The 26,278-nt window shown below is 41.7% G+C and overlaps 1 protein-coding gene across 1 annotated transcript; it reads right to left on the bottom strand.

Annotated features, from left to right (window-relative positions):
- Positions 1-402: 402 nt before the first annotated feature.
- On the bottom strand, positions 403-17,978 carry wfdc1 (WAP four-disulfide core domain 1). Its single transcript, XM_049575183.1, has 7 exons — positions 17,458-17,978; positions 4,994-5,189; positions 4,761-4,844; positions 2,487-2,627; positions 1,983-2,033; positions 1,833-1,892; positions 403-1,733 (listed from the first exon to the last, which is right to left on the bottom strand). The coding sequence occupies exons 1-6, from the start codon at positions 17,548-17,550 to the stop codon at positions 1,834-1,836; spliced, it is 624 nt and encodes a 207-aa protein (XP_049431140.1). The 5' UTR covers positions 17,551-17,978; the 3' UTR covers positions 403-1,733; position 1,833.
- Positions 17,979-26,278: the final 8,300 nt, after the last annotated feature.

The following is a 26,278-nucleotide window of genomic DNA, read 5'->3' as shown; positions in this document are numbered from 1 at the left end:
GTGCACTATCCCTTTCAGTTTTTGGAAGACATTTTAGATATAAAAAGGAAAAGTATGATTAAATGCGTCTTTCTTTCACATTTATCTTTGTGCTTACTTCTAGGCAGTGAAATTATGGTGAAATTAAACCATTTTTCATTTTGCTGGGTATATCCTAAAACTGCCAGAAAGAGGTCTCTAGGCCTTATTTAGTAAATACTACAAATGGAGACTAAACACTGTACTTGTCTTATGTTTGTTTCGCCTAAATCTAACACTAAAAAATAATGACAAAACAGGACAAGATCAGAAAGAACATTTTACTCAGCAGAAAGAGAAGTCTTTAACATATTATTTTGTGATAATGTGTAACTGAGTCTTAAGCTCACCGGCAGAAAACACACAACATCACAAAACTCAGACTGACTTTAACAAATGTGGTTTATTTAAACAAGGCAACATTACAGCACCAGTCAGATAGCAACATACAGACACCACTTTAGCTCTGCACTTAGAGAATGATTACAACTTGTTGTTTAACACCTGCAGCTTATAATGTGACCAGCTTATTCTCCTGTTATTATAGGCAGCAATGAAACTGAGCACCATTTGAATTGATAACAGAGACAACCTCGAACAGTTCGAACAGTTGACTGAAGCAAGTTGAGTTTGAGAGAAACACAGATGTTTTGACCAGTTTTAAATATCTGCTCTGCGCAAAAGCCCTTTTTATTATCATGTCAGCACTGCAACAGACTTTTATTTTGAAAGTATGATCATTGAAAATTATGAAACATTTGAGCAATCATACCGCAGCGGTAGATATTTGTTGTACGACTTTTTAAATTGAATTATTTCAGGAAATTAATGATATTATTCTAATATAATATAAACAGAGTTAACTTTAAACGGATAATCCAACCCAAATCAGTCCTTTAAGCATCAAAATTTTAAAGTTTAAAAGTTGTTAATAGTTTCCTCCTGTACAGGTGGAATATCCCTTTAAATCTCTCTTAAATTAACCTCTTCAGTAAACAGTGTTATCTTATTTTCTTTTGTTTTTCATACCAATGAAGTCACGGTCCGCATCTGTTGGCTGGAACTAATCTACAGCTGTTGAAACTGGCACAGTTCACACCCTTATATGGCATTCGTTTGTTTATTAGAGTTTGAATTTGAAACCACCTTTGGATATGATTCAACGATGAGAACCACTGCAGCTGGAAGTTTTGCAATTTGTCTATAAAACTTTCCAGATTTCGGATCAGGAAATTCGAGCACCGTCCTTCTGAGAAGGAGAGAGACAGAATGAGTAACGCAGCCACATGGTCTCAATTTTCTCAGCTGACCAGCCTTAAGGTTAGAGAGAGAGTGTGTGAGAATAAGAATGAGCCGTAGGAGGGAGAGTGTTGTAAAGAAATGAAAAAAACTTTGGTGCACACCCTGCTCTCCTCTCCTGTGCTTCACCATTAACACCCAATCCCCTGTCCTTTCACAGACACCAGACAGAGACAAAAAATAAAAGCACTTATTTCTTTGGCTGTGTTCTGTAGGTATGTCAGACTTGTCTCCCAAAGGACTTCGTGGCTGAGGACAGGGCTTTGCAAAGAGGAGGTAGCAGCTGTAGGTCTGGTAATAATAAAAAAAAGGTCAGATCTGATCCTGGTTCAGGTGTGATGAGAGCAGATCAAACAGGACCGGGCTGATGTCTGAGGTTGTGTTATGGTCGTAGCTGAGGCTGAGGTCAGGTTGATCTGGGAGCACATACAACAGAAAACATAAGGTTTTGTCTAAAGGTGCAGAGGCATTTGGTTTTAAATGACATCATGGTTCAAAGGTGGCAGAAAACGTACTTCATCCCAGGTGCTTGTGATGATGTTTTTCGTAGCCCACTGCATTGTTTGAACTGGTACCTGTCAGTGATAGAGCCATCATCATGTCAGGCACTATTTCTGAATCAGTAACAGTGAAGGGTTTCAGCTTGTCCACATTACCTCACTTACCTAAGTAGTCCTTGTAGTCCTTAAAGTATTTGTGCCTCAGACCTCGTCCATCTGTCAATAAAATAGCCAACATGAAAAACAAGATAAAAGCTTGACATCTGATCTTCACATCATACACACCGCACTTTGAATTCTTGCTCACAAAGTAAAAACTTTATGTTCTTTGGATTAAATCATTCAAGGAGTGTTCCTGCCAACAGCTTCGGCCACTGATCACAAGTTGAGGCAATCTACTGAGTTGTCAGGTCGCTTAAATTTGTGTATTTTTAGATCTTTTTAATAGGAGGAACTTGGCACCTGACAGGCTGTAATCTGCCAAGAGATATCAAGCCAGCTGCTGGCAAAGCCCAGCATCCTGTCCCTGTCTCTTGGCACTTTATAGAAGCACAAACTTTAGAGAGAAGTGCCTTTAAATCAGACAAGCCGGAGGTTAGTTGCAAAACTAAAATAAGATATGAGATCACATGGCCAATCTATTTTAATTGCCAGAGGTGCTAACTATACCGGAGTTGCCACGTTGCTTGATGCACTGTCCCCGGTTAGGGATGCCAGCGGCAGGGTTTCCTGGGTTGATGATGTGGCACTCGTAGCCTGTAGGACAGTGAAGAGGCTCGTCTCCGTCCTCAGTTGTGCTGCAGGCCTCAGCTGGTGGGCAGAAAATATACTGTGTATCAGAAGAAATCACAAAGATGAAATACACACCAGGGTCATTTTGTGGTTGGTACATTTTTTTGGTTGTTTTGCTCTCTTGTCCTCCCTCAACCTGTCATGTCTGCGTCTACATTTCCCACTCAGAATACCAGCATGCCAATTGTGCAAACCTTAGAAAACCTACACGAACATTTTATATTGACTGAAGAATAGCAGACTGGCAGTTTTTCCATTCAAGGGGAACACAAGAATAACGGCGGGCTGTAATGGATCCTGTGGATGCATTTTTACTGGAGTCTACTAAAACTATTGACGGCAGAGAAATTGATTTATTTTCCTCTTTGCATTTCCTGTTTTGATCTGAAAGGATGGACTCAAAAATGTGACATTTATGGCTTATGTACTGAAAACATCACATAGTTGAACTACTGCAAGAGCTAAAACAAGACCAAAAAAGGGATACACTAATTCAGGGCAAATGAAAATAATGATTGGCTGATAGCTGATACCAATAGCAATGTCTTCTTGTTATGTATTTATTACCCCTTTTATGCCCGAGGGGGAAAATCATTATAAAAAAATAAGTGAAATGTTTTAAAGTCATTCAGCAAGTCATTACACCACCTTTCAATGTCAATCATATAAATTTATGAAATAACCTTATAACTGTCACATGAAAAAGATGTTTTTTAAAATAACTACTTCAAAAGCACTTTTACAATATATAACATATAGTAATTCCCTGTCTTATATCTATTTTATTTTGCTGAATAAACATCAACAAATTTCTCCTTCAAATACCTGTATTTATTCAACATAACATTTGATAACATTTTAATTTTTTTTGCCCAATACTCAGTTTTACTTAGTAAAGCTTGCACAATTCAAAATGTAACCCAGTGCAAGCTCTGGAAGCTGTTAGTTTCAGTGGTGGCTAAAAGCTAACAGCTAACACTAACTTCTTCTCCTCCTGCCAATATCCATCCATCCATTACGGTGTAGATGACCTGACATACATCCAAATTTGGGTAGGTGAGGAGATGCAAGTGCTTCCTAGAACTGGCTATCTAAATAACAGGAAACAGCAGCTTAACTGACAGGAAGAACCTTTTGTATATGGGAAAGCTTACCGCTTGTTTGTCCGACACTATAAATTGTCATGATGTACCAATTCTTTGGCTTTCTCGGAAGTAAACTCTCAAATGTCCAGTCCTGTGTGTTTTGAGTCTCTTTATTCCACAACACCATCCATATTCCAGCCGGGTCGCGGGAGCAGCAGGCCAAGCAAAGCACCCTAAACATCCCTCTCCCCAGCAACGGTTTCCAGCTTCTTCTGTGGGACCCCAGGGCATTTCCAGGCCAGATGAGATATGTAATCCTTAAAGAGCGTTCTGGATCTACACAGGGGCCTCCTACCAGTGGGAAACACCTCTAACAGAAGGCAACCAGGAGGCATCCTGATCAGATACTCGAACCACTTCAACTGACCATTTTCGACGCAAAGGAGGAGCAGTGGCTCTACTCCGAGCTCCCTCCGAATGTCTGAGCTCCTTACCCTATCTCTTAGGACGTAGATTGACCAGTAAACGGACAGCTCCGTCAGTCCACTCCCTCATCATCACAACGGTCCGATATCGGCCAATATCAACACCTTTTTGTTTTTGTTTTACCGTGTCATTTCATTCGGATGGCGTCCTAGGGAAGGGATGGGACTCTGTTATTCTCACGCCCTGCTTTTTATTCTGTGCAAAATTCATTGGACCCCAACAGAAAACCATTGGTCACTGCAGTTGGTGAATGTCATCAAATATTGGCCGATACCAATGTTTGGCCTATATCGGTGTACCCCTATTAAATGATCCAGAAATACATATCACCAGAACACACAGAACAGGAGGGTAGAACTTTGGTGAAATCAAACAAAAATGAGCTGAATTAATTTGCTCCTTCTCACTGAGCAAAGGCTGGATTACATTAGCATTCAAAGGATTTCTGAAGGCTAAGATGCAGCATGACTGTTGAGAATTTCAATTAGGTTAGCAGTTTTTTTAAAGTCATGCAAGCTGACCATCTGGAGCTACAAGTGTTTTGTCTGACCTCAGTGACTGGTCAGGTGTTTGCACTCACCCTGCAGGACCTCCTCAGGGCCATCTAATAGCCAGCCATTGCCCCCCAGCCACCGAGGCTTGGGCTGCACCAGCCAGTCCAACACTGTTCAGAAAACACAGAGCCACAGCCATCAAAACACTAACAGCACTTTGTAGAGGGAAACAAAAAACTGACTAATTTCTAAGTAGTTCAAGCCCAAAACATGACTGTGTGAGTGTGTGTGCAACCATCTGTCTGTTGGCTCTGCTGACCTGGTGGAGGCTGGACAGACTCCAGGCAGGCGTAGATGCATCCATTGTAGCAGCAGCGTTTATGGCGCTCACACTCTGAGTCTGAGCGGCAGCCCGGCACCTCACAGGCTCTTTCTGGCAGCATCTGGGGTGGCGGTGGACACCGGTCATTCTTCTGGTGCTGTGTGGACTGGGGGTGGTTGGGGTACTCATAGTCCTGTGGGACAGAGAAAAGAGACAAATGTCCAATGAATTCAGGAGAATGTAGATGTGGTTGTTCTGGTAGACGTTAAGATTAACTGAAAAATTAAGCATACACTTTAACAACAAAACAACAACAAAATCAAATTCTATACATAGATAGGATTGTACTTCCTCACTTGGTGATGTCATGTAGATATGGGGTCATTTTGGAAGGTAACAACAGAAGATGTTAGTGTCTTACTAAGCATCATGACTGTTGTTTGTGAATGCCACTTGATAAGAAATTAAATTACTTACTGGTTCCAAACTGAAAAAAACTTTCCATCCACTTTCACTGGGTGTTAACACAGTATGGCTGTAGAACTGCACATTAATTACACTTTATAACCACCAGAGGGCAGCAATGATTCTCACTTAGCACAGCAGAGCTACAGCAGAGACACTAAAATCTCTGGCCTTAGTATGCATGCCTGCCTGCTAACGTCTTGACCTGGATTGCGAAGGTGATTCACTGTGGGAACAAACACTTCCCTGGTGATTCTAAGAAGGAGAAAGTAGGCCACAGGACCTTGAGCCAAGCAAAGACACACTTCACACACTCTGACAACATTAAGGGTAGGCCTACGTGCACATATTCATGTGTACACAAACAGCAACACTCTCACACTGTTGCTGAGAGGATCTGCTCTTGCATGCTATGCATAATGAGATTTGTATCAAAGCCATGTTTTCTGTGGTTTAATAGCTTTTACCAAGTTGCAGCTCTTTATTGAATCCTGCTCATTGGTGTGGGTATGTCCGGGACAGAATTTATGGGTTTACACGCTTTCACACTGCTGGTATCAAATGTCAAGTTTTGTGCCGCAGTATAAACAGCTATTCATTGTTCTGTGTTATGTACACATGGGGAATATTACAGCAAATCCCAAGAAGCACAGCTGCCTTCGACTAAACATTAACTCTCATACTTTCTCATACACTGTATTTGCTTTTGTATGACAAGCTACAGTGTGATCAGGTTTCCACATCACTCCACTCCTTTATTCTTATTGCGCCACACAGCTATGAGCAAGGCTGTTGCCGTAAACGCTGTTTACTGACTGTTCTGACATCACTTTTATAACAACCACAAGAATATAGCAGGAACAATGTAAGGATATATTTTATTGTAGGCACTTGGTGGGGTGGTTTGTGGTTACCTTTGAACTCTCTGAGCTTCTCCTGCACATGGAGGTTATGTAGCTGGTTATCTCATCCTTTGTTATACCATCATTATGGCTCTACCTCCAGTTTTATTTCTGCAGAGTTGTTAGTCAGAGGAACACATGCTGTGTGATGGAAAACAACCAGAGAGCTTAAGATTCTTCTGAATTTATATCTTTTCAGTTGCGTGGGTGATTCTGAGACTTTCCTGTCTTAGCCATTCATTTGGGAGGATGTCCCGGAGAGACAGAGAGACAGAGAGGGAGATGGGTGTTTTTCTCCTCACTAGATTAGTAATTAGATAATCAGCTTGTGGGTTGCACACGGTCATTAAAACTGTGCTGTTTATTTGGCAGGCTTGCTGAACGCTCTTACAAACCAACCGGAAAAACGAAAGCAAATGTTTGGCGCTGATGGTGGTATCACACACACTGTATGTGTGCTCACTTTAAACACACATTAATTCGTTCTGGCAGCTTAGAGCTTAGCGGGTGGATGGCCCTTTGGGAGGTGGGACGGGGGATTCACACCATGGAGGGATGGATGGGGCAATGTGTGGCGCTTATAGTTGGACCGTGTAAAAGTTACTTTGGTTCTTCATGTTACTATAAATAGTTAAAGTTTTGTTTGTACATTGCTTGCAGGGCTAGGTTTCAAATTTCAGTAATTTTTGATCACTAGTTGAAAAGGGTCTGTAGCTATGAATTTCGAAAATGGTATTAGTTTAGAAAGTTGGTACTAAAGTCTTCAGATTGATTGGATTTTTCCCATTTAAAGATTCTGTAATCAATATATTTATATTACCAATGGATCAAATGACTGTGTGTAATGTAAAAGGTGCCACTTATAGTCACTTCACTTGACACTACAGTTCCCCTCAGCTTTACAGAGATTTTCAGCATCTATTCAGCTCATTGTTTTGGTTTTAAAAGTCTCACTGCTCTCCTCATCATCATTTCCAGACAGCCAGCTATTTTCATCAAATAAGCTCTGGGGCTGTGACAAAGTTAGCATCAAGCTAGCGAGCATAGTGGAATATTTAACTCCTTAAGATCCATATATTTTTCGCAGGAGCTGGTGGGGACCAAAACAGAGCTAAAATGAGAGTGAAAATGGATTTACAGTCATTAGATGGCCTGAAACACAGCTCCAAATGATTAAAGAATTTAGCAATTTTAAATGAATTCGTCAGTTCTATAATGACTATATCTGTACTTTGTTTGCAGAGTGAAGTCAACAAACATGCCAGATGCTTCACATTCTCAGACAGGATTTGCTATGAATTCCGGTTCTGTTGTTTGAGATATGTGGAAAATCTCTCTGGTGCCAAATAAAAGGAACAACTGGAATGTCAGAGGCTCTCTTTCTCTCCCTGTGTGTGTGTGTGTGTGTGTGTGTGTATACAGTATCTGCAATATGGTACTGAGTGGTGATATGCTATAGTGTAAGTCCAGCAAATAACATAGATGTATGATAATAACTAGGTATCAGGATTGGCTTCCCTGGTGTATATGCCATAACAGTTTCTGGTGTTTCTTCTGCTAGCCTGGCCCTCGAGTTCCCGCTTGGCTCATAGACTTTACATTGTGATGATGTCACAGATTTTTGAAGTACTTTTGTCAGCTCAAGGAAAGAGCATAAGTTGCATCCCTGTGTATCACAATTTTATAAGAGAAAGAGTCACAATTTACCTTGTTTGCAGTTTGAGATGTCTCTTTACAGATGTCTTTTTTTTTTACAGTGGTGGTCAATGCAGAAAATGCCTTTTGGGCTGCTGTGACTTTATTGTTGCACTGGCCTTCAATTTTCCCAGTGGCAGTGAGTGGGTACTGGGAAAACTGGAGGTAAGGCTGAGCAGTGTTCCTCAGGGCCTGGTAAATAAGCCACTGATTGTTAACAAGTCTGCTATATAATTTTAAAAGATGACGATATGTCAGTCTTGCACTTATAACTTTCTGCGCTGCCTCCAAGTGCCCAAAGAGTGAAGTTCTTGTAAAGCTGGTTTGTCTTAAAAGAGTATTCCACTGAGTTAGAAAATTGTCAGACTCACGATGGACAGTCAATTCAACAGAGCCAGAGATATCATCTTTTTTGCATGCAATAGTCTATCTTTCAAAACCTGGTCCCTACAGTACTCTCAGTGCAACTTGACTGCTGACAGTAGCATTTGATTTAGCCTCAAGCGGCTATCCTCGTGCAGAGACGTGGAGCAGGTTATTGATGTCTGAGGGTCTAACTCCACACCCCCAGAAATTTTGGAGGCTAAAAAGGCCTAAGCCCTTTCCCACTGGACAAAAAAGTCATTAGCATCTGGCTTTTGTCCATCATGGCAAAGGTTACAATCGACAGTCATTCCCAGGACAAATGACCATGCAGTAGTCACGGGTATTTACTGACTCCACCTCTGATTGGCAGTGGTGGAAAAATGACATCCTGGTGGACATGCAGTTTTTGCCCCTTTTCTGGTGCTACCATCTGTAACATCTTCTGCAACTCTTCGTCATCTCAGTGATAGAGTTCATCAGTCTCTGTCAAAGCAGCACTTGAACATCGTTCCAGGTTAGTTAATAAAGAGACTGAAAAAGCAACAGCCAAGTAACCACCTGGCCTACATGCTGCTTTCTGTTGGTTACTAACCCTGTTTTCTGGTGTGTTTATAATGTTGAAAATGATGCCCAAAAAGACCTGAAAACAGACGTATGCCTAAAATGTACATAAAATTGTTTTGAGCTTCCCTTTAAGACAAAATTAAACACTTATATGTGTGATATGTTTTCCTTTGTGCTACTGAAAAATGAAATCTAATCACTCAAGTCTTTTTACAGTTACTTCTTCTTGTGCCCCCACTCACTCAGACTCAGACTCTTCATTCATGTCTCTCAGGAGGTAAGTGGAGCCACAGTGCTTCTTAACATCTCCTGGTACAATTAGATGTATGAATGAGGACTACAAAATCAGCTGTGATTGGATAATGACATAATGACTACTGCCCTTACTCCTCTTGTCTCATATCCGATCTGCTCCTCGAGTCTCCTGCAAACGTCTCCTACAAAAGGTCAATGTGTCCTTCCTGTTTATGTGACGGTGTGTGCTTGCATGTGTAAAGTGTGAATTTTCTTGTACACAGGAATACTGTACACTGCAAAAGCCATTAATCTTTTAATATGTGTTTTGATCCTTGAGACTTTTTCTCTTTTACTGTACTTTTGCCTGCGTGTCATTCAGCTCTTACTGTAACTGCTTCGCTCTCAGGGCTCCTCTTTTGTCTTCTTTGGCAGCCTTCATATCTCTGTGTGCCAGAAGGGCCGCCATGCTCTACATCCTGAGCTCTATCACACAATCCTGCACACATCTCTCTGATGTTCCACAATGTTTATTTACACTCCTGTCTGCTGTGCAGCTCTCCTGTAGAGACACTGCCAGCGGCCCGTGTGGGATGTTCATGTCTATCTGTGGGCATGCCCCCCCCCCCCCGTCTGAAATACTCTCACTATCTCTCTTCCTTTGGGTTTTTTTGTTTCGTTCGCCTTGATCTCTTTGGTGTTGAAAAGCAGTGGCATGATGGTGGCTGCAGGAATGATCTCAAACTGCTCTCGTTCAGTCTGTCTTTGCCTGTTACTTTTTTGTGCTCTTGCTCTGTGGTTTAGGGGGAGTTTGTTGTGGAAAGCCACTGGAGACCCTGTCTGGCTCCATAACTGTACTGAGATCAGACTGTTCATGGTTCCACGCAGAGATCTCAGACAGATACTGTGATTTTCTGCTTCCTTTGCACAAGGATGCATGCATGTATGCACAGGCATACAGACACACACCCAGTCTCAGATATATAAACATACAGTACTGCAGGGTCAAGGTTGTGCACACATACAGTTTGTGAAAAGCTCTGTTCTTTCCTACAAGTGTCAACTCAAATGTGCCAGATCTCCCATGTCTACTTAATGAAGTAGCCCACAGTACACATCTGGTTAGCTTTTGGATTGTCAGGACTCATTTCCTGTCTCAATAAGAGCAGTCAGTTTGACATAAAGATCGACAGACGTGCAGATAGACAGAGACACAGCGAGCGAAACTGTGAGGCAAACAGACAGCCTGTAAATCAGTGGGAAATGAGTTTCAATGACTGATTGAAAGACATGTTGACAGACAAACAGGTAGATACACAGCTGTGACAAGCAGCCCTTGAACTGTGAACATAATGGCAGAGTGGTGATGTGTAACCTTGAAGTCCAGACGAACAGACTGAACCCATGTGAGGCTTGGTTTACACGACAGGATGGGGGTAAAGCAACTGTGAATTCAGCTAATAGTGTTGGGAAAACAGTCTGGTATAGTGTCTGCTACCTGTCAGTCATAGCCTGAGGTAGCAGGGATGGCCATGATAGAAGTCCCCAAAACTCATCAACTGTGTTACTCCGCTATTCTCCATGTAGCACAGCTGCATACAGCTGTATCTGTACTTTGGTATGCAGAGTTATGAATACAAACATGTCTGTGGTCTCATAGACTCAGACTCAGTTTTCTATCAGTCATTAATGATAATAAAAAGTCTCTCTGATGCCATATAAAAGGTATGTCTTTAACATGAGAGGCTCCAGGTGAAAAAAGTAAAGCAGCAGTTGACGTGGAAATGAGTTTGTAATTCTGGTTTGTGTGTGTATCCGTCATACTGAGTGGAAATCTGCTCCAGGCCAGTAATGTGCTTTTGACCAGCAGGCTCGCATCATCTGACTGGGATTAGTCCTGCTTACAGCTGCACACACCAGTTCATGGAACTACTGGTAAACTGGATGACTCCAATACTAATCTATGATAACTCCCATCTTTACAGACAGCCGGTCTCCCAAAATGTACATATTCAAGTTTGCACAGAATAGTCAGATTATACCAAAATGTAGACGCAGTTCTCCTGATTATGCAGCTTTCTTTGTCTACATAGGAACAGTTATTGTGTGATGTGACACTGTCTGTATTTATGGTCTATACGTAACACTGCCGAACTGGGCCTTGTTTCCATGTTGCTCTAGAAACAAATTACAAAAATTCTACTCAAGTAAAAGTACCTTTACTGTGATGAAATTCTACTTAAGTATAAGTAAAGCTACCCATCTAAAAATCTACTCAAGTAAAAGTAAAAAGTAGTTTAAAATGTACTTAAAGTAGAAGATACTTAGTTACTTCCAACAACTTGATGGGGGTCACTCCTATGCAGTGCAAAAATGGTCCAGGGGTCATAAATCCAATCTGAAAACTGGTTATTTTTCTATGATGAACCATAGAATTCAATTCAATTTAGGGCTGCACAATATCATTAGAGCATCACCATTGCAATGTGATTGCTGATTTATTTTGACTGTAAATTATAAACGGCACTGTGCACACGGGGTTTTCTTTCGTTTCGTTCGTTTCTTCGTTCATTTCAACTGCTGCGTCTGCTTGTGTTTCTGCCGCAGCACTCCCACCCTCCTCCATCTCATCTCCATCTGCATCTGTGAGCTAAGACACATCTCATACATGGACTTGCACTTGTACAGCACCTTTCTAGTCTCCTGACTACTCAAAGCGCTTTTACACTACAGGGTCACATTCACCCATTCACACACTGGTGGTCAAGACAACCATACAAGGTTCCACCTGCCACTCAGCTTAGACATTCTGATGATCTTGCTTTGACATGCAGACTAGAGGGAATGGGGATTAAACCACGGATCTTACGATTAGTGGACGACCCACTTTATCTCCTCAGCCAGTTTTTGTGAAATGCATTCTTGTCATATTTAACTTGCACATTTCCAGTTTGTGTACTGTCTTCTTTGTAAAATTTTACTTACTTATTTAAGACTAACATACAAATCATATCAAGTTTATTGGGATTTTAATCATATATTTCTGTGCAAGGCAGAATGAAAGAGAGTTTCTCACGGTGCAACATAAATAACACGATATAGAAGAACACAAACATTTATACAACACAACAGTCCCTGAGCCCCAATAAATAAGATGTATGGAGTACAAGTTAAAATAGTGCAAACTAAGATAGTAAAAAGAATAAAACAGTAAGAGTAATATGAAGTGGCTCTATGCAGCTGTAAACAAAAGTCTCCAGTACAGATGTCCAAAGTTAAAACATGCAAATTGAGTCTCATATAAGCAGCTGTAGGCAGAGTAAGATTGGTCGACTGTTCAGCAGCCTGATGGCCTGTGGGAGGAAGCTATTAACTGTCTCCTGATCACTGCTTTGATGTTTGCTATGAAGCTATGCTATAGTTAGTATGCAGTATACCCAACACCTTTCTAAATTAGAATAATGTGTAAACGATGCCATTAAAGAGAGATAAGATGGCATTACAGAGAGAGACTGTGGACACCCAGGCTGTCAACACAAGTTTATTTGATTTGAATAGATCGTCTTTTGTGTATTCAAAAGCAATAGGGGTTATTACATGGTGTAAGCTAATCTTATCTGTACGAAATATAACTTCCTTGAAAGTTACAAATTTCCATCAGTGAACAAGCAGTGTATGGATCTGTTTTGTTTTAAGCTGCGGCCCCAGGCCAAGTCAAACAGCCAAGCCAGCCCTGGTACAGGAAGTATACGTGTTTTTGAGCATCTGCAGGGCCCCTGTGTTAATACCAGGTTCTGTCACAAAGGTCCTCATCACATCAAATAAATGAAACTGTTAAGATTTATGGTGGTAGCCTCTGACACTGTGCATGCTTACCGACATGCTCGGGCAGGTGTCTGAGCCAGACTGTTATGGCTGTATGAGACTAAATAATCTGGTCTGTGTGTGTGTGTCAGGGTGTGTGTGTGTGTGTGTGTGTGTGTGTGCACGAGTTCTGCTTCCCACGCCATTCCACCTGTTTTTCCAACAACCCATCAAATGCATTTCCTTTGATAGTAAGTTACCCTCTCATGCCTTTATCTTACTTCTAACCCTTATCATGCCATATTTTATTAAGCAGGCATTCCTTCTGTTTAACACAAAGAGGAAATTAGGAAAGCGCCACTGGTGACCTTTGAACCTTGTGGCAGGGAGAGGTTTAGATGAGAGAGGATGGAGAACATGACTCTGACCCAAACACCAGCTGACCCAGAGGTCAAACAGATACTTTTCTTGTCGGAGCTTTACAGACAAGACAGATAAAGGAAGTTTAGTCCAAGCCTGCAAAGACTGTAAGATAAAAAGGCAAAGAAAACATAACTGAGAACACATTTGGCATTAAAGGGTCTGTTCCCCACAAAATCAAAAATTCATCTTGTTCCTCTCACCTGTAGTGCTATTTATCAATCTTAATTGTTCTGGTGTGAGTTGTTGAGTGATGGAGATATCGGCCACAGAGGTGCCTGCCTTCTCTCCAATATACTGGAACTACATAGTACTTGGCTTGTGGTGCCAAGCCATTTGAAAAACTCAACAGCAATGTCTCTTTCAATACATCATGACCCAGTTTCTCAAGATAATCGACAGACCTCTTCTTTCTACTGAACTACACCCATCAAATATATCATTGGGCAGAAGGAAATGTGCATCTACTCATGGATGAGAGGCCTGCGCTCAGGACAGTGTCATTTGTAGGCTGCTTTCACACCTGCCTTGTTTGGATCGATTCAATCTCACTCAAGTTCGTGTGCTCCCTAAGTTCGTTTGGGCAGGTGTGAACACAGTGCTTGCACTCAAATAATCCACAGACCTTTTTTGTGAGCAGTTTTATATAGGAACTATTTTCTTTCTATCGAACTACACCAGCCAACTGTATCACTGTGCAGAAGGAAGTGCGCATCTACTAATGGACGAGAAGCTTGTGCTTGTGACAGCCAGAGATGTAAACATTAATGGTGTCCTCCTCAGTTAAGCTGCGATGTTAGCTAGCTCACTGGTAGTGATGTGATGTTCTCGAACGAGCCGAGTCTTTGAACCAGCTCTTTGAAGTGAACGAGTGAACCGGCTCTTTAGAGTGAACGAGCCAGTTCCTAATTCACGTTGTGTTGATGACCCCCCTCGGTTAGAAACGAACGGTAGGAAGCTAACCCACTATCCGCTAGCACTTGCTTGTACTGACAGGCTTGTTGTTTATAAAGGGCGTTGCTATGGCTACACCAAACTTTATATGTGCAGGGTCTATGCTGGGTCCCATTACAATATCCAGATCACATGATGCAATAAATCAGCAATGCGATTCGTCGTTGAACCCACTAACACCCGCCCTTCCCACACACACAGCAAAAAAAAACAAAAAAAAAACACAGAACGAACGAACCGCATCTTTGAACCAGCTCTTCAAAGTGAGCCAAAGAATCGGCTCTCACAAGTGAACGAGAAATCCCATCACTACTCACTGGTGCTAGGTGAGCTGGCAGTAGATGCACGCTTCCCTCTTACGGTGGTACAGTTGGTGGATTCAATAGAAAGAAAATAGTTCCTACATTAAACTGTTCACAGCAAGGTCTGTGGATTACCTTGAGTAACCAGGTCATGATTTCCTGGAAAGAGACATTGCTGTTGAGTTTTTCAGTTTTTTTTTTTTGTTTAGCATTTTGCATTTTGAGCATCGCAAGCCGAGTGCCACCCAGTTCTATTATACTGGAGAGAAAGCAGATGGATACAGGTGGTATCTCCAAATCTTGGCAACTCACTCCAAAACAAACTAGACTGATAAACTAGCACTCCAGGTACGAGGAAAAATATTCATTTTTGATTTTGGGGTGAACTGTCTCTTTAATTGTAAAGTGTATAGTCATAATGCATGTACAAAATGGCTGCTTACATTTTGATAATACATTTCCAATCTACACTGAGTAATGTGATTACTCATCTTCTTTAAAAAATAATACATAAAATAAAACATTCAGGTGATCATAGTGTGAGTTTAGAAAAACACATCTGGTAAAATTTAGTGTATTCAGATGAATGCAAAACAGGTACAGAGCACACAGTATTCCATAGCACAGTGCCTACGTGAAATACTCAGTGACTATAATTTGTCTTTCTGCATAGCCCCAGTGTTATGAATAAGGCAAAGGGGTGTGTGTGTGTATATGTGTGTGGGGATGTGATTAAAAAAATGAAAGATTGAAAGATGCAGAGATGAAAAGGTTCAGAGGGAAAGAGACAAACTCCATCTGCACAGCCGTCTCAGCATGTTCCAATTACAGCAGCTTTGAAGCAGAGTCCAGCAAGACGGTGCTTTTGGCCCATCCTGAGAGCAGGAGGAGACGAGAGAAAGAGGTTTGAAAGAGGGAAAAACGAGGGGTGGTGTGCTGGGAGAGGCACATGGGCGAGGGGAAGGAGAAAGCAGGGCAGAGTGTGTGAACTGATTCATACGAGAGAGAGAAAGAGAGATAAAGGCAGAGAATGAGAGAAAAAAGGCCAATGAGGGCATAAACCAGTTAGAAAGTGAGAACACTGAAGCACGAGAGGGAAAAAGAAAGAGAAGGCAACACGCTACAGTGAGCCCTTGTTAGAGATGATCAATCAGCTACACTGAGCTGAGTTAACAAGCAGGGGCCCGGTCTGCAAGTTCAGTTCCTGCCCTGATAATCCACTACAAACACACACACACACACACACACACACGCAAACAGAGACAAAAGTTGTACATCCTGTGTGCCCTTCAATTACTCATATGGAAACTTGAAAATCAGCGACTTATTCCAACCTGTTGCACACTCCACTTTGTGCTCCACATCAAAACAGAAAACCTTTCATGCTTCAAAATCAAAGAGTGTCAGCTTCCAAACTGTTTCTTTCCAGTGGTAGAGATATTTTTAAGATCATCTACTCAAAGCAGTTTCACAATGTAGTTGCTCCACCGCAAGTAAAATTCCTGCATTCAAATTGTACAAAACATAGAAAAGCATTACCTGTGTAAATGTATTATCAGTATCAAAAGTAGGCTACGCAGCAGATTCATGTTGTGACTGGAATTGTCCTTGTAAGTGGAAATGCACTTGTAAGCCCCTGTGTGTGTATCCCACTGGCTAGCTCATCACTGCTGCTCTGCACTGTGCTCATAAGGTGATTATTGCTGATTTTGGGAGGGTGCTGTTATTAGCACTGTTCACGCTGTTAGCACCATTAGCTGTTAGCACCATTAGCTGTTAACACCACCAGCTGCTAGCCTCCGGCTCAGCCACTTGCCTGTTGTGAGCCATGTGCAGACAACCTCTGAACTATCATAGATTTGCTCTGAATATTGTATAGAGCTCCTTTAAAATATGATTATGTGTTTTGCTTGTAAGATCTTAACCTGTAATCCAACTAAAAATCATAGTTGTCAAATACATGTAGTGGAATAAAAGTTAAAAAGTAGCAAAAAGTGGATGTACTTCAGTAAAGTGCAAGTTTTCCAAAATCCAGTTAAAAGCCAGTTACCTTTACAGAGGGAAATAGCAAGCCTGTATTTTAAATCTATACAAAAAACAAGGTGGAAAAACCACGTGTATGTTGTTTCTTTAATCTACCCAAAAATGGATGTCACTTCTCCCAGCAAAGAAATAGTCCATCACATAACCTTGAGTAAGACCACATGTCATTTTTACACACAGCTTTTGCACAGATTAAACAAACATGATATAACCTGTTAATTATTGAGCTTTAGAAGCGCTGAAAGGTGATAGAGCCAAGCTATCTGTTGTGCTTCCAGTCCTAATGCCAAGCTCAAATAGTCAGCTGTTGGCAGTAGTTTTATCTTTACCAGACAGACATGAGAGTGATACTGATCTTTTCATCTAACTCTTGGCAAGAAGTACCAGTGAGCATATTTCCCTAAATGTTGAACTATTTTTTCATCACAGTACTTGGTTAAATGTACTTACACCACCGTTTCTTTTCACTACTGAATTAAAGCTCTCATACCAGGTCAAGTTGACCACCTCTCACCTCAGCCACAAAACTGCTCTCACTGTGTGAAACCAGCTCTCTGCAACAGAGCCGGTATTGTACTGTACCGCTGTGAGCTTTCACCTACTTCCACTTTGGAGGATATTCTGAAACACCCATAAAAAATAGATAGAGACAAAAGCCACAGACTCATACGTGCACGTATACAAAAGTCAAAGGTGAGGTTAGCAGCCCCACCTTATGGTTGAGTCCTCTTTTCCTGATTCTCCTGGCATCACTTCCTGTGGACAGGACCAACAGGGACAGCAGCAGCACCACAGATCCCGGCATGGTCTGTGTCCTGCTCCCCAACTCCAAACTCTTTCTGCGACTCCCTCCCTTCTCCTCCCTTCCTTTCTCAGAGGTAATCCTTCTTCCTCTCCTTATTCCAAAGTTTGTCCTTTAAGTGTTCGTGGTGCCTTTCCAGCTGAAGCAAAAACTCCCCGGTGCTCATGTGCAGCCAGAGATTACACAAGCCCTCTCCCTCCAACGGGACCTGCCTTTATATCCGCCTGAGGAAAAGTGCAGGGCAGAATGGCAGAGTAGAGGGAAGGAAGGGAAAAGTACAGGGGGGATGAATGGAGGCAGTGTAGGGAAGAAACGGAAGAAGGAGAATAGTTTGGGGAGCAGGGGAAGGGAGAAACAGCAGCTGTCTGTGCATCAGTTGTTGAGAGCTGAAACTGTCTGCTGGCACAGCGTGCGCACATGTCTCTGGGAGAGAGGAGGGGAGAAAGGGTGGGGGAGAAGGGAGGGGAGAGCATTAGATAGGGCAGTGTGTGTGAGACCTCCCCCTTGCCCCCTTGTTGCATCTCACTGCACATCTGGTGATCTTTATGTGAGTTTGACAGAGTTGTGTCAAAGTGCGGTCGGGTCATATTTTATATTCTGTGGCTTTGCTTCACATGTTTTGCTTGCATGCGGTATTGTAGGAGGGGAAATAAATGGTTTTGCTAAGTGTGGGGTTTAGAAATACTTGCTGACTGCTAGCTTAGAGTTCAAGCATGAAATGTAACTATTAACTGTTCAATATCCATGTTTACATTCCTGATTTTTCATAGGGACAGGGTATGCAGGATTTGTACGAGCGTGGAAGCACATACTTGAACATTACTGAATGTCTGTGAATGTGTGTGTGTGTGTTCATGTGTGTACACTCCTGTGTCTGTATGATATGTTTAGAGAGGATGAAGTGTGATTTCAGTGGCAATGACCCATAAAAAAATGAAAGCACGTGGTGTGTTTCAGGGAAAGGGGGCCTCTCCGTCTTCCTTTTTCACAACTTCCCAAGTTGCACCCTCTCAAACTAGGACACCCCCTCCACCCTCTCACCCCCCCACCTTACCACTAGACCTTTCTCCCCTTCCTGTCCCCTCCCTACACTCCATTCTCAGTGTCTTGCGCTGAAAGGGAGAAAGAATGCTAAGCCTGCACAAATCTCAGTCATTATTAGTTTTACAGGAGCAGGGCTCATGTCACTGGGAGGCCCCGGCTTCACTTACACAAAAGACAGAGTAAAGAGTTAGAGTGAAGAGAAAAAAAAGAAAGCGGGGGGGGGATAGTGGAAAAGACTGCATGAATGAATATGTGAGAAGGACAGAAAGATAAGCCTGCCCACTACTGAAGGTTTGGTAGTATCGTCTCCGTGTTTAAAGATGCGCATTAAAGTAAATGGTAAATGAACTGCATTCAGTGCCCTGCCATGTTACTATATTGACTGTGTGTGTGTGCGTGTGTGTGTGTGTGGGGGTGTGTGTTTGGGTGTGTGGGTGTTTATATGTAGGGGTGGGAGGGGCAGGTTTTCAATATTTGTAGTATTTTTTGGTGTATGTTTTTATTTTGTGAAGCACTTTGTGTTGAATTTTTAATGTATGAAAAGTGCTATATAAATTAAGTTTGATCTGATTTGATTTGATCTGATTTGATTTATATTGCACTTTTCCAGTCTTGGCGACAACTCAAAGTGCTTTACAACACAGGCACCATTCATCCATTCATACACTGTTGGCCTAGACTACCATGCAAGGTGCACCTTTACACTAACATGCAATTTGGGGTGCAGTTTCTTGCCTGAGGACACTCTGACATGCGCAGGGGCCAGGGATCGTACCAGCGACCTTCCAATTTGTATGCGACTACTCTACTTCCTAGGCCACAATCACCCCGATGGTACAAATTAAAGGTGCAGTGTAAAGGATATAGTGACATCTAGTGGTAAGATTGCAGATCGCAACCAACTGAATTCCCCCTCCTATACACACCCTGCGTGTAGAGAACCAACAGTAGCCTTTACGTAAGTCAAAAATACGAAAGTCCCTCACTAGAGCTTTGTCCATTCTTGGGCTACAGTAAAACATGGCAGTGCATCATGGGGGACTTTGCAGAAGAGGGGCCTGCCATAATTCCAACCTAACAAAAACACACCAGTTCTTAGTTACAGGTGATTATACACTAATGAAATCTTAATTATGAATATTATATTCAAGAGATCCCGCTAAATCTGATGCACTGGTCCTTTAAAACGCTTTGAAAATGTTTGCTTGGCTTCATCCCTCCTTAGTTACTCGTGCTACATCTCTCAAGCCTCTGTTCTTACACAGAATATAATGCAGTTTACTATAAAAGTGGCAGATTTACTGTCAGCTGAAACAACTGCATCCAGCAGATATTGTAAATTGTAACTAGCTAGCTAATTGAGATAAAATTAGCGGCAGAAGTTGCCTCAAAAGCATCCCTTAATGTTTGCTTTGCTCTGTGGGAACTCTGTAAAAATGTTTTAAAAGTCTACTTGATGGCTCTATGTGATATCATGCTAAAAGACTGAGGCTGAGAACATACAGTATGATGTGTCATGAGAAAACAAAATGAAAAATCAACTTGAACCAAGAATATCTGCTACAGAGGCAAAGATGTGTGTTAGATTTTCAATGGGCCTGGTTTGCTGGAGTGAAATGCAATTAACTATAATAAAAACAATATTCAGCTCTGTGTTTTATTATCTTGTCATGATTTTGTAAAACTGTACCACACCCTGAGCTGTCTGCAGTTCATCCGCAATTAATGGGGAAAAACCGCAGCTGCACAGTGTCTAGTAGTAGTCAGCTTGCTAATATTCCAGGACATGTTCTCAGATCCATCATCCATATCCTGCCTCCTTTCTAAATCTGGAATGTATACATGAATATTAAATAAACCAAACAACTGCATTCATGAACAGGATAAGGGGGGAAACATTGACACATTCCAGCCTACACATGCACACACACATACATACTGTAAGTCCATGCACACAAAAGGATACACATAACTAAATTCCCATAGCCAAACCACACATGGCATTCAGTCTGGTCACAGCATCCATTTGTACAGTTGTGAATGGGAGCAAAACACATATGACAGAAATGAGAGGAAGAGGAAGGAACATCTCAGAGATAAAGTCTGCGGACAATCAGTGTGTTCAGAGACAGACTCTCGGCTCAAAGGACAGAAATTCCTTTCATGTGAGAGGCCTTCTCTGGAGGCAAAGACACGCCGTAGCTGTAACTGCAGGGTGGAGTATCTGTGAGTCTCCGGGGGCTTCACATCACATGCTTCTACTCTCCGATGGTCAAGATTAATTCCAGTCTGATTCATGGCGTAATAGTTGGGAGCTGTCCAGAGATGGATCTGGCTCAGCGGTCAGGGCAGATCCTCAGCCACATGTGACGATTATACGAGCACAGTAAGTATGATTTTCTACAAGCCAAATGGGAATATGTGTGGCATATGTTTCATAATGAAGTCCAGCTTGTGCATCTGGACAGAATATGTGCACTTTGTGGACTAACAGAGGTTTATGCAAATGTCTTGATGGTGTGTGGTTTCTGTGTGTGTATACGCGCAACATTTACAAGGTGTAATATGTATAAACTATGCCTTTACTGTATGCATGACTGAGTGTGTACACCTGTTATTAATAATGGCATGACTAAGATACACAACAGTAATTATATTAGTGTTTTGGCATATCCATGTGAGTCTATGCAACAAATTAAGCTGTCATGGTGAGCTCAGCAATTATCATTTTATAGTCACTTTAATGTTTATAAGTACACCACTCTGGTGGGCCTCTTGTATCAGGGTGCTGAAGCCTGAAGCAGAAGCCTGTCAAAGCCATTCCTTCCAAATGTGGACTGTCAGCCGGGGTCAGAGGTCACACTGAGGGGTCAGGGGTCAGCTGTGACTGGCTGGTTTGAACCAGGCTGCTTGATTTGGAGAGGGGTGAAAGTTGCACATATGTGGTATTATGCATATAAAGGACACCCATAATGCTTTTCCTTATTTTCTGTTGTGTATATAATGTTACAGTATCAGATGTTCATATTAAATGTAGCCAACATTTCAGGTAATAGGTCACATATATAAAGAAGTAATTGCTGTGAGCAAAAACATCAGGATTCAGACGTGCTGAATACTCTGTTTCCAATGTTTTTCTACTTTCAAGACGAGCTGAGGTCAGCTCGTGATGGATTTTTTTATATGGTCATCTGCTCCATGCTATTGTAAATATGTAATCTTGGTTGCCAACATTGTTAATTTTTCCCCTACTCTGGATCTTATTCCTGCTGGAACATGTCTGGTTTTGTTTAGGAGCTTTAATTGGTGATTTTTACCAGGAGAAAGTGCTGCTAAACTCTATAACAAGCATTCCCTGTCTGCAAGTACACTGCTACATGTAGCTACATGCTAACATCAGGGAAACATTTAATCTTGGTTTTCCTCGACTTTGGATCAAACACATGTACGATTGTACTTTAAAGCTTTAATGGTGACTTTTAATGGGACAAAGTGCTGCTTTACATAGCTATTCCCCACCTGCAAGTGCACTGCTACATGTAGCAACATGCTAACTTCAGGGAAACATGTAATCTTGGTTGCTGATCATAGTCCTGCTGTAAAATGAGGTTGTGTTTAGAGGATTTTATTGGTGGTTTTTCACAGTAGAAAGTGCTGATATTCTCCGCTTCAGTTATTTTCCAGCTGCAGTGACGATGCAGAGATACCAAGATGCAGAAGACATGAAAATGCTAACCAAGTAGAGCATGCTGGGCTTTTTTGGGGAGGAAAATTTTGGTGAGGAAAATTGAGCGTCTCACACAGAGGGTGTTTGTTTTAAATTAAAACATGTGAACATGTTCTTGTAAAAACCCAAATGAGCATAATAAATTCCCTTTAAAACACCCTTTATGCACAGTATACGATCCTTAATTATGTCTGCAGAATTTACTTGATCATACTACATCTGTATTTATTCTAATGTGATTACATCCTGCACTGTTGTGCCAAGTCTTTACAGCACTTTGACTCATCCAGTTTACTTAAAACTAATTTTCTACCTTCAGTGTGTTCTACACCAACACCAATAAAAGTCTACTTTGCTCTGTTTTATGGTCACTCTTTTAAAAAGTTCACCGAGCATCAGCTGCATCTCAGCATTTGGTTTTAATGTGCTTCTCATAGAATATAAACCTCGAGCAGCTGAGGAGGGCAGATAAATCTCTGACTTAATGACTGTTTTAGTCAAAGCTGGGATGTGTGTTTGTCTTATTTGGACTGTTTGAGTTTGAGCTATGTGATGACACACACATGCGTATACAGTACAGCTGCATGCAAATAAAAAGATTGCGTTGTGGATTTATTTGACTATAAAGAGACAAGGAGAGTAGGACTGGCGCCATTCACTCCACTTTAGACTATCAACAAGATTCATTAATGCAGAAATGGAAAAGTTTCTTCACTGGCAATGTAATTTGATAATGTACCGCTGCAGCTATGCTTTTTAAAACACATGTTTTTGATGTTTGAAATATGATATATTGTTGTTTTTTCATGCTTTTTATGATGCCATTTTTCAATACAATGACCTTGATTAGTTAAAGTGGGACAGCTGTTTAAAGATGCGGGCTGGCTCTGGCTGATGGAAAAATACGAGAAGATGAGGAAGATCAAGGGGAGAAAGGAAGAAAACAAGAAGCTGGAGGACGGAAGAAATGCAGAAAGGTCGATGAAGGGAGAAAGAGAGAATGATTGACAAGCGAGAAAGAGGAGTTCATGTAGACTAAACATCTGCCTGATTTCTATACCATCTCCTGCTTGCTCACATCTGAAGTCTTTTTAAAGGGACAGTGGGAAGGAGTGTTGAAGATATCGGCCATAGAGACATCTGGCTTCTCTTTAATATAATGGAACTAGATGACAATTGGCTTGTGGTGCTTAAAGTGCCCAAATGATACATTTAAAAAACTCAACAGCAATGTCTCTTTCCAGACATCATGACCTGGTTACTCAAGATAATCCACAGACCTTTTCTTTCTATTGAACTCAGTGGTGCTACGTGAGCTAGCAGTAGAGACCGGGTTAGCTAGCTCAGTGGTGCTAGGTGAGCTAGCAGTAGAGACCGGGTTAGCTAGCTCAGTGGCGCTAGGTGAGCTCGCATTAGATGGACGTTTCCCACCTACTGTGATACGATGGGTGGGTGTAGGTCAGTAGAAAGAAAATAGTTCCTACATGAAACTGCTCACAACCAGGTCTGTGGATTATCTTCAGTAACTGAGTCATGATATCTGGAAAGAAACGTTGCTGTCGAGTTTTTCAAATGTATTTTTAGTTTTTTGGCACTTTTAGCACCACACGCAGAGTGCATTCTAGTTCCATTATATTTACAAGCACATCTCTGCAGCACATCTCTGCAGCCGATATCTCCAACACAGCCTAATAAATATGACTACAGGTAAGAACAAAAATATGTGTTTTTGATTTGGGTAAAAAAATAATGATTTTTTTTAGAAGAACCATTGCTTAAATTGCCAAAATCTTGCATACTTAAAAATAATTTGTTGAACTTGGATAGGGAGCCAAAATGAACACACACTAAAATGTGAAAGATTAATCCCTGCACATTATTCATCGGCAGTGTTTTGGAGGCTGAAGCTGTGGACTTTTTGCCTTCTACAAACAAATGAAACTGATTATGGATTGCAATCTGGAAAGTCACCTAGGAAAAAAATATTTTCCAAAATGAGGACCACCTTAGGACATCTCCGATTAGCAACAGGCCACAAACACATGAGACTGTTCACGTGTGATGAAGTAACCTGTTTCAACGTGCATTCCTGCCTTCGGAGGAGGTGGTGTGCAGGTCTGGTCGCTTGTAATGCTCATTAAGATAACCCCCCTGTAGCTACACTAATCATTTCTCATTACCACCATCTCTGTCTCTCCTCTTGTAATCAGTGAGGAGGTTAAAGCCATGCCCGATCTCAACTGCTTCCCCTTCATGACTATTTCGTCCCTGTATTATTATCCTTTATCCTGTAATGGCCCCAACCAGCACAAAGTCTGACTGTACTCAGCAGCTCAGTATACAGTAATTACTTCTTTTCTGTTATTATCCTTCTCTTTCTTCACATTCAGCTCTTTTTATTTTCCCTTGCATTTTTCTGCTGGAGCTTGCCTACTGTTTCTGTCCCCTCCTGTGCTCCTCCTTCAGTTTTAAGTTTCCCTCTTCATGTTTTCCTCTTCCAACTTTCTCCCAGCTGGTTTCTCCTCTTTCACATGCAGTTGTCTTCCCCTTCTCTCCCCTCTCTTCTTCTCCCCCATTTTTGTTTCTCCCTTTTTGTCTCCCTCCTGCTTTTCTTTTCACCTCTACTCTTTTTGATCCAGCTACTGCGCTGCTTTGAACTCAGGTAACGGCGCAACATTCCTCAACATGACCCCCGGGAGCAAGGTCGGCAAAAAACAGAAAAAAAAAAAGAAAAACTATTTCAGCTGTCTCTATAGCGACCCTGAGCCCAGAGGTTCCACTGCGGGGTCAAAGTGACCGAGAGGTGTTTCAGTAAGTCCAGTCAGACTTCAAAGCTCTTCATGTGTTTTCGTCTTTTTTGGAGTTGATGTTGAGAAGGTCAAATGAATACAGTCCCATATACCTGCTGCTGCTGCTGCTTTTTATCTCTCTATCTCTCCATACATACACACAGGTAGTGGGATACGGAGTGAGCGAAACTGTCCGACCCAGTTGCTAGAAGTTTAAGCACATGGGCGTTAACATGTCAAAATCAAAGAACAGAGGCCAAGTATGGGACCTTCGTCAGGGTCAATCTCCAACAATTCTGAATCCTACTCAATAGCATCTTTCATTAGACCCTCCCAGCCTCTAACTATCAAACTCTGCACTTCCACTTTGTAACCTAGGCTTTCTGTTGAAGGTATACTATGCAGTAATTTCCTAAAAAACTATATTTAGACCCTCTCAATCATCACTAATGACCCGCTTGAAGTGTCTGGCGGTATATTTATCTGCAGGGCGCATGGGCTCTGCTTGTATTTTCTTCTTATGTCGCTGTAGTCAGGAAGTTTATGGGCTGCAACCTTTGGGCTATGGTGTGTATCCCCAAGCCAATGACAGCGGCCATGAGGTCAGGACTTTACAAAAAGGTAGCAACCAGGTGCCAGAGCGTAAGCTGTATGTAACCGAGAGGAAGCTATGAAACTTGCAGACACAGCGTAGACAAAAATGCAAATATGGCAAGGTCAAACACCAACTGGACAAAGCGCATTCCAAAATAAGAGTGAATCTGGTGTTGGCTTTCACTTTCACTATTGCCGCTGACTACTGAAGGAGAGGACTGGGATGAAGAGCGACGCGGACTTGGCCTGTTTTCTGTTGGACAGGTAGGTGCTAGCTTAGTTAGTTTACTAAAGTTTCGTCTTTTCCCTTACAAGTGTAACATTTCTACAATAGCTGGTAGTGTAAGTACAAACAGTGTAGGGAAGAGGGGCCAAGTTTCAATGTTGTCTTTACAACAGGGCTGGGGGATATAGAGAAATACCTTGGCACATTGCAATGATATCGTAGGGATGACTATTGGTGCCTTTCCAAAATATTTACACAATGAGATTTTTGATTAAAGATCATCAGTAATGTAGATATAATGACTATATGGGTAATGGCAAATGATAGAATAGCTAGAGCAGTCTGGTAAGT

This window comes from Epinephelus fuscoguttatus, linkage group LG4, assembly GCF_011397635.1.
Source record: "Epinephelus fuscoguttatus linkage group LG4, E.fuscoguttatus.final_Chr_v1".
Lineage (NCBI taxonomy): Eukaryota > Metazoa > Chordata > Actinopteri > Perciformes > Serranidae > Epinephelus > Epinephelus fuscoguttatus.
The sequence above is the reverse complement of the archived record's forward strand: the minus strand, read 5'-3'. Positions and strand labels throughout refer to the sequence as shown.

Excerpts from the sequence above, each read along its gene's own strand:
- wfdc1 (XM_049575183.1), bottom strand. The coding sequence starts at position 17,550 with ATGCCGGGATCTGTGGTGCTGCTGCTGTCCCTGTTGGTCCTGTCCACA. Across the intron at positions 2,034-2,486 it reads CAAGCAACGTGGCAACTCCG|ATGGACGAGGTCTGAGGCAC; the intron begins GTATAGTTAGCA and ends TTTTATTGACAG. Across the intron at positions 1,893-1,982 it reads GGACTACAAGGACTACTTAG|GTACCAGTTCAAACAATGCA; the intron begins GTAAGTGAGGTA and ends TATCACTGACAG.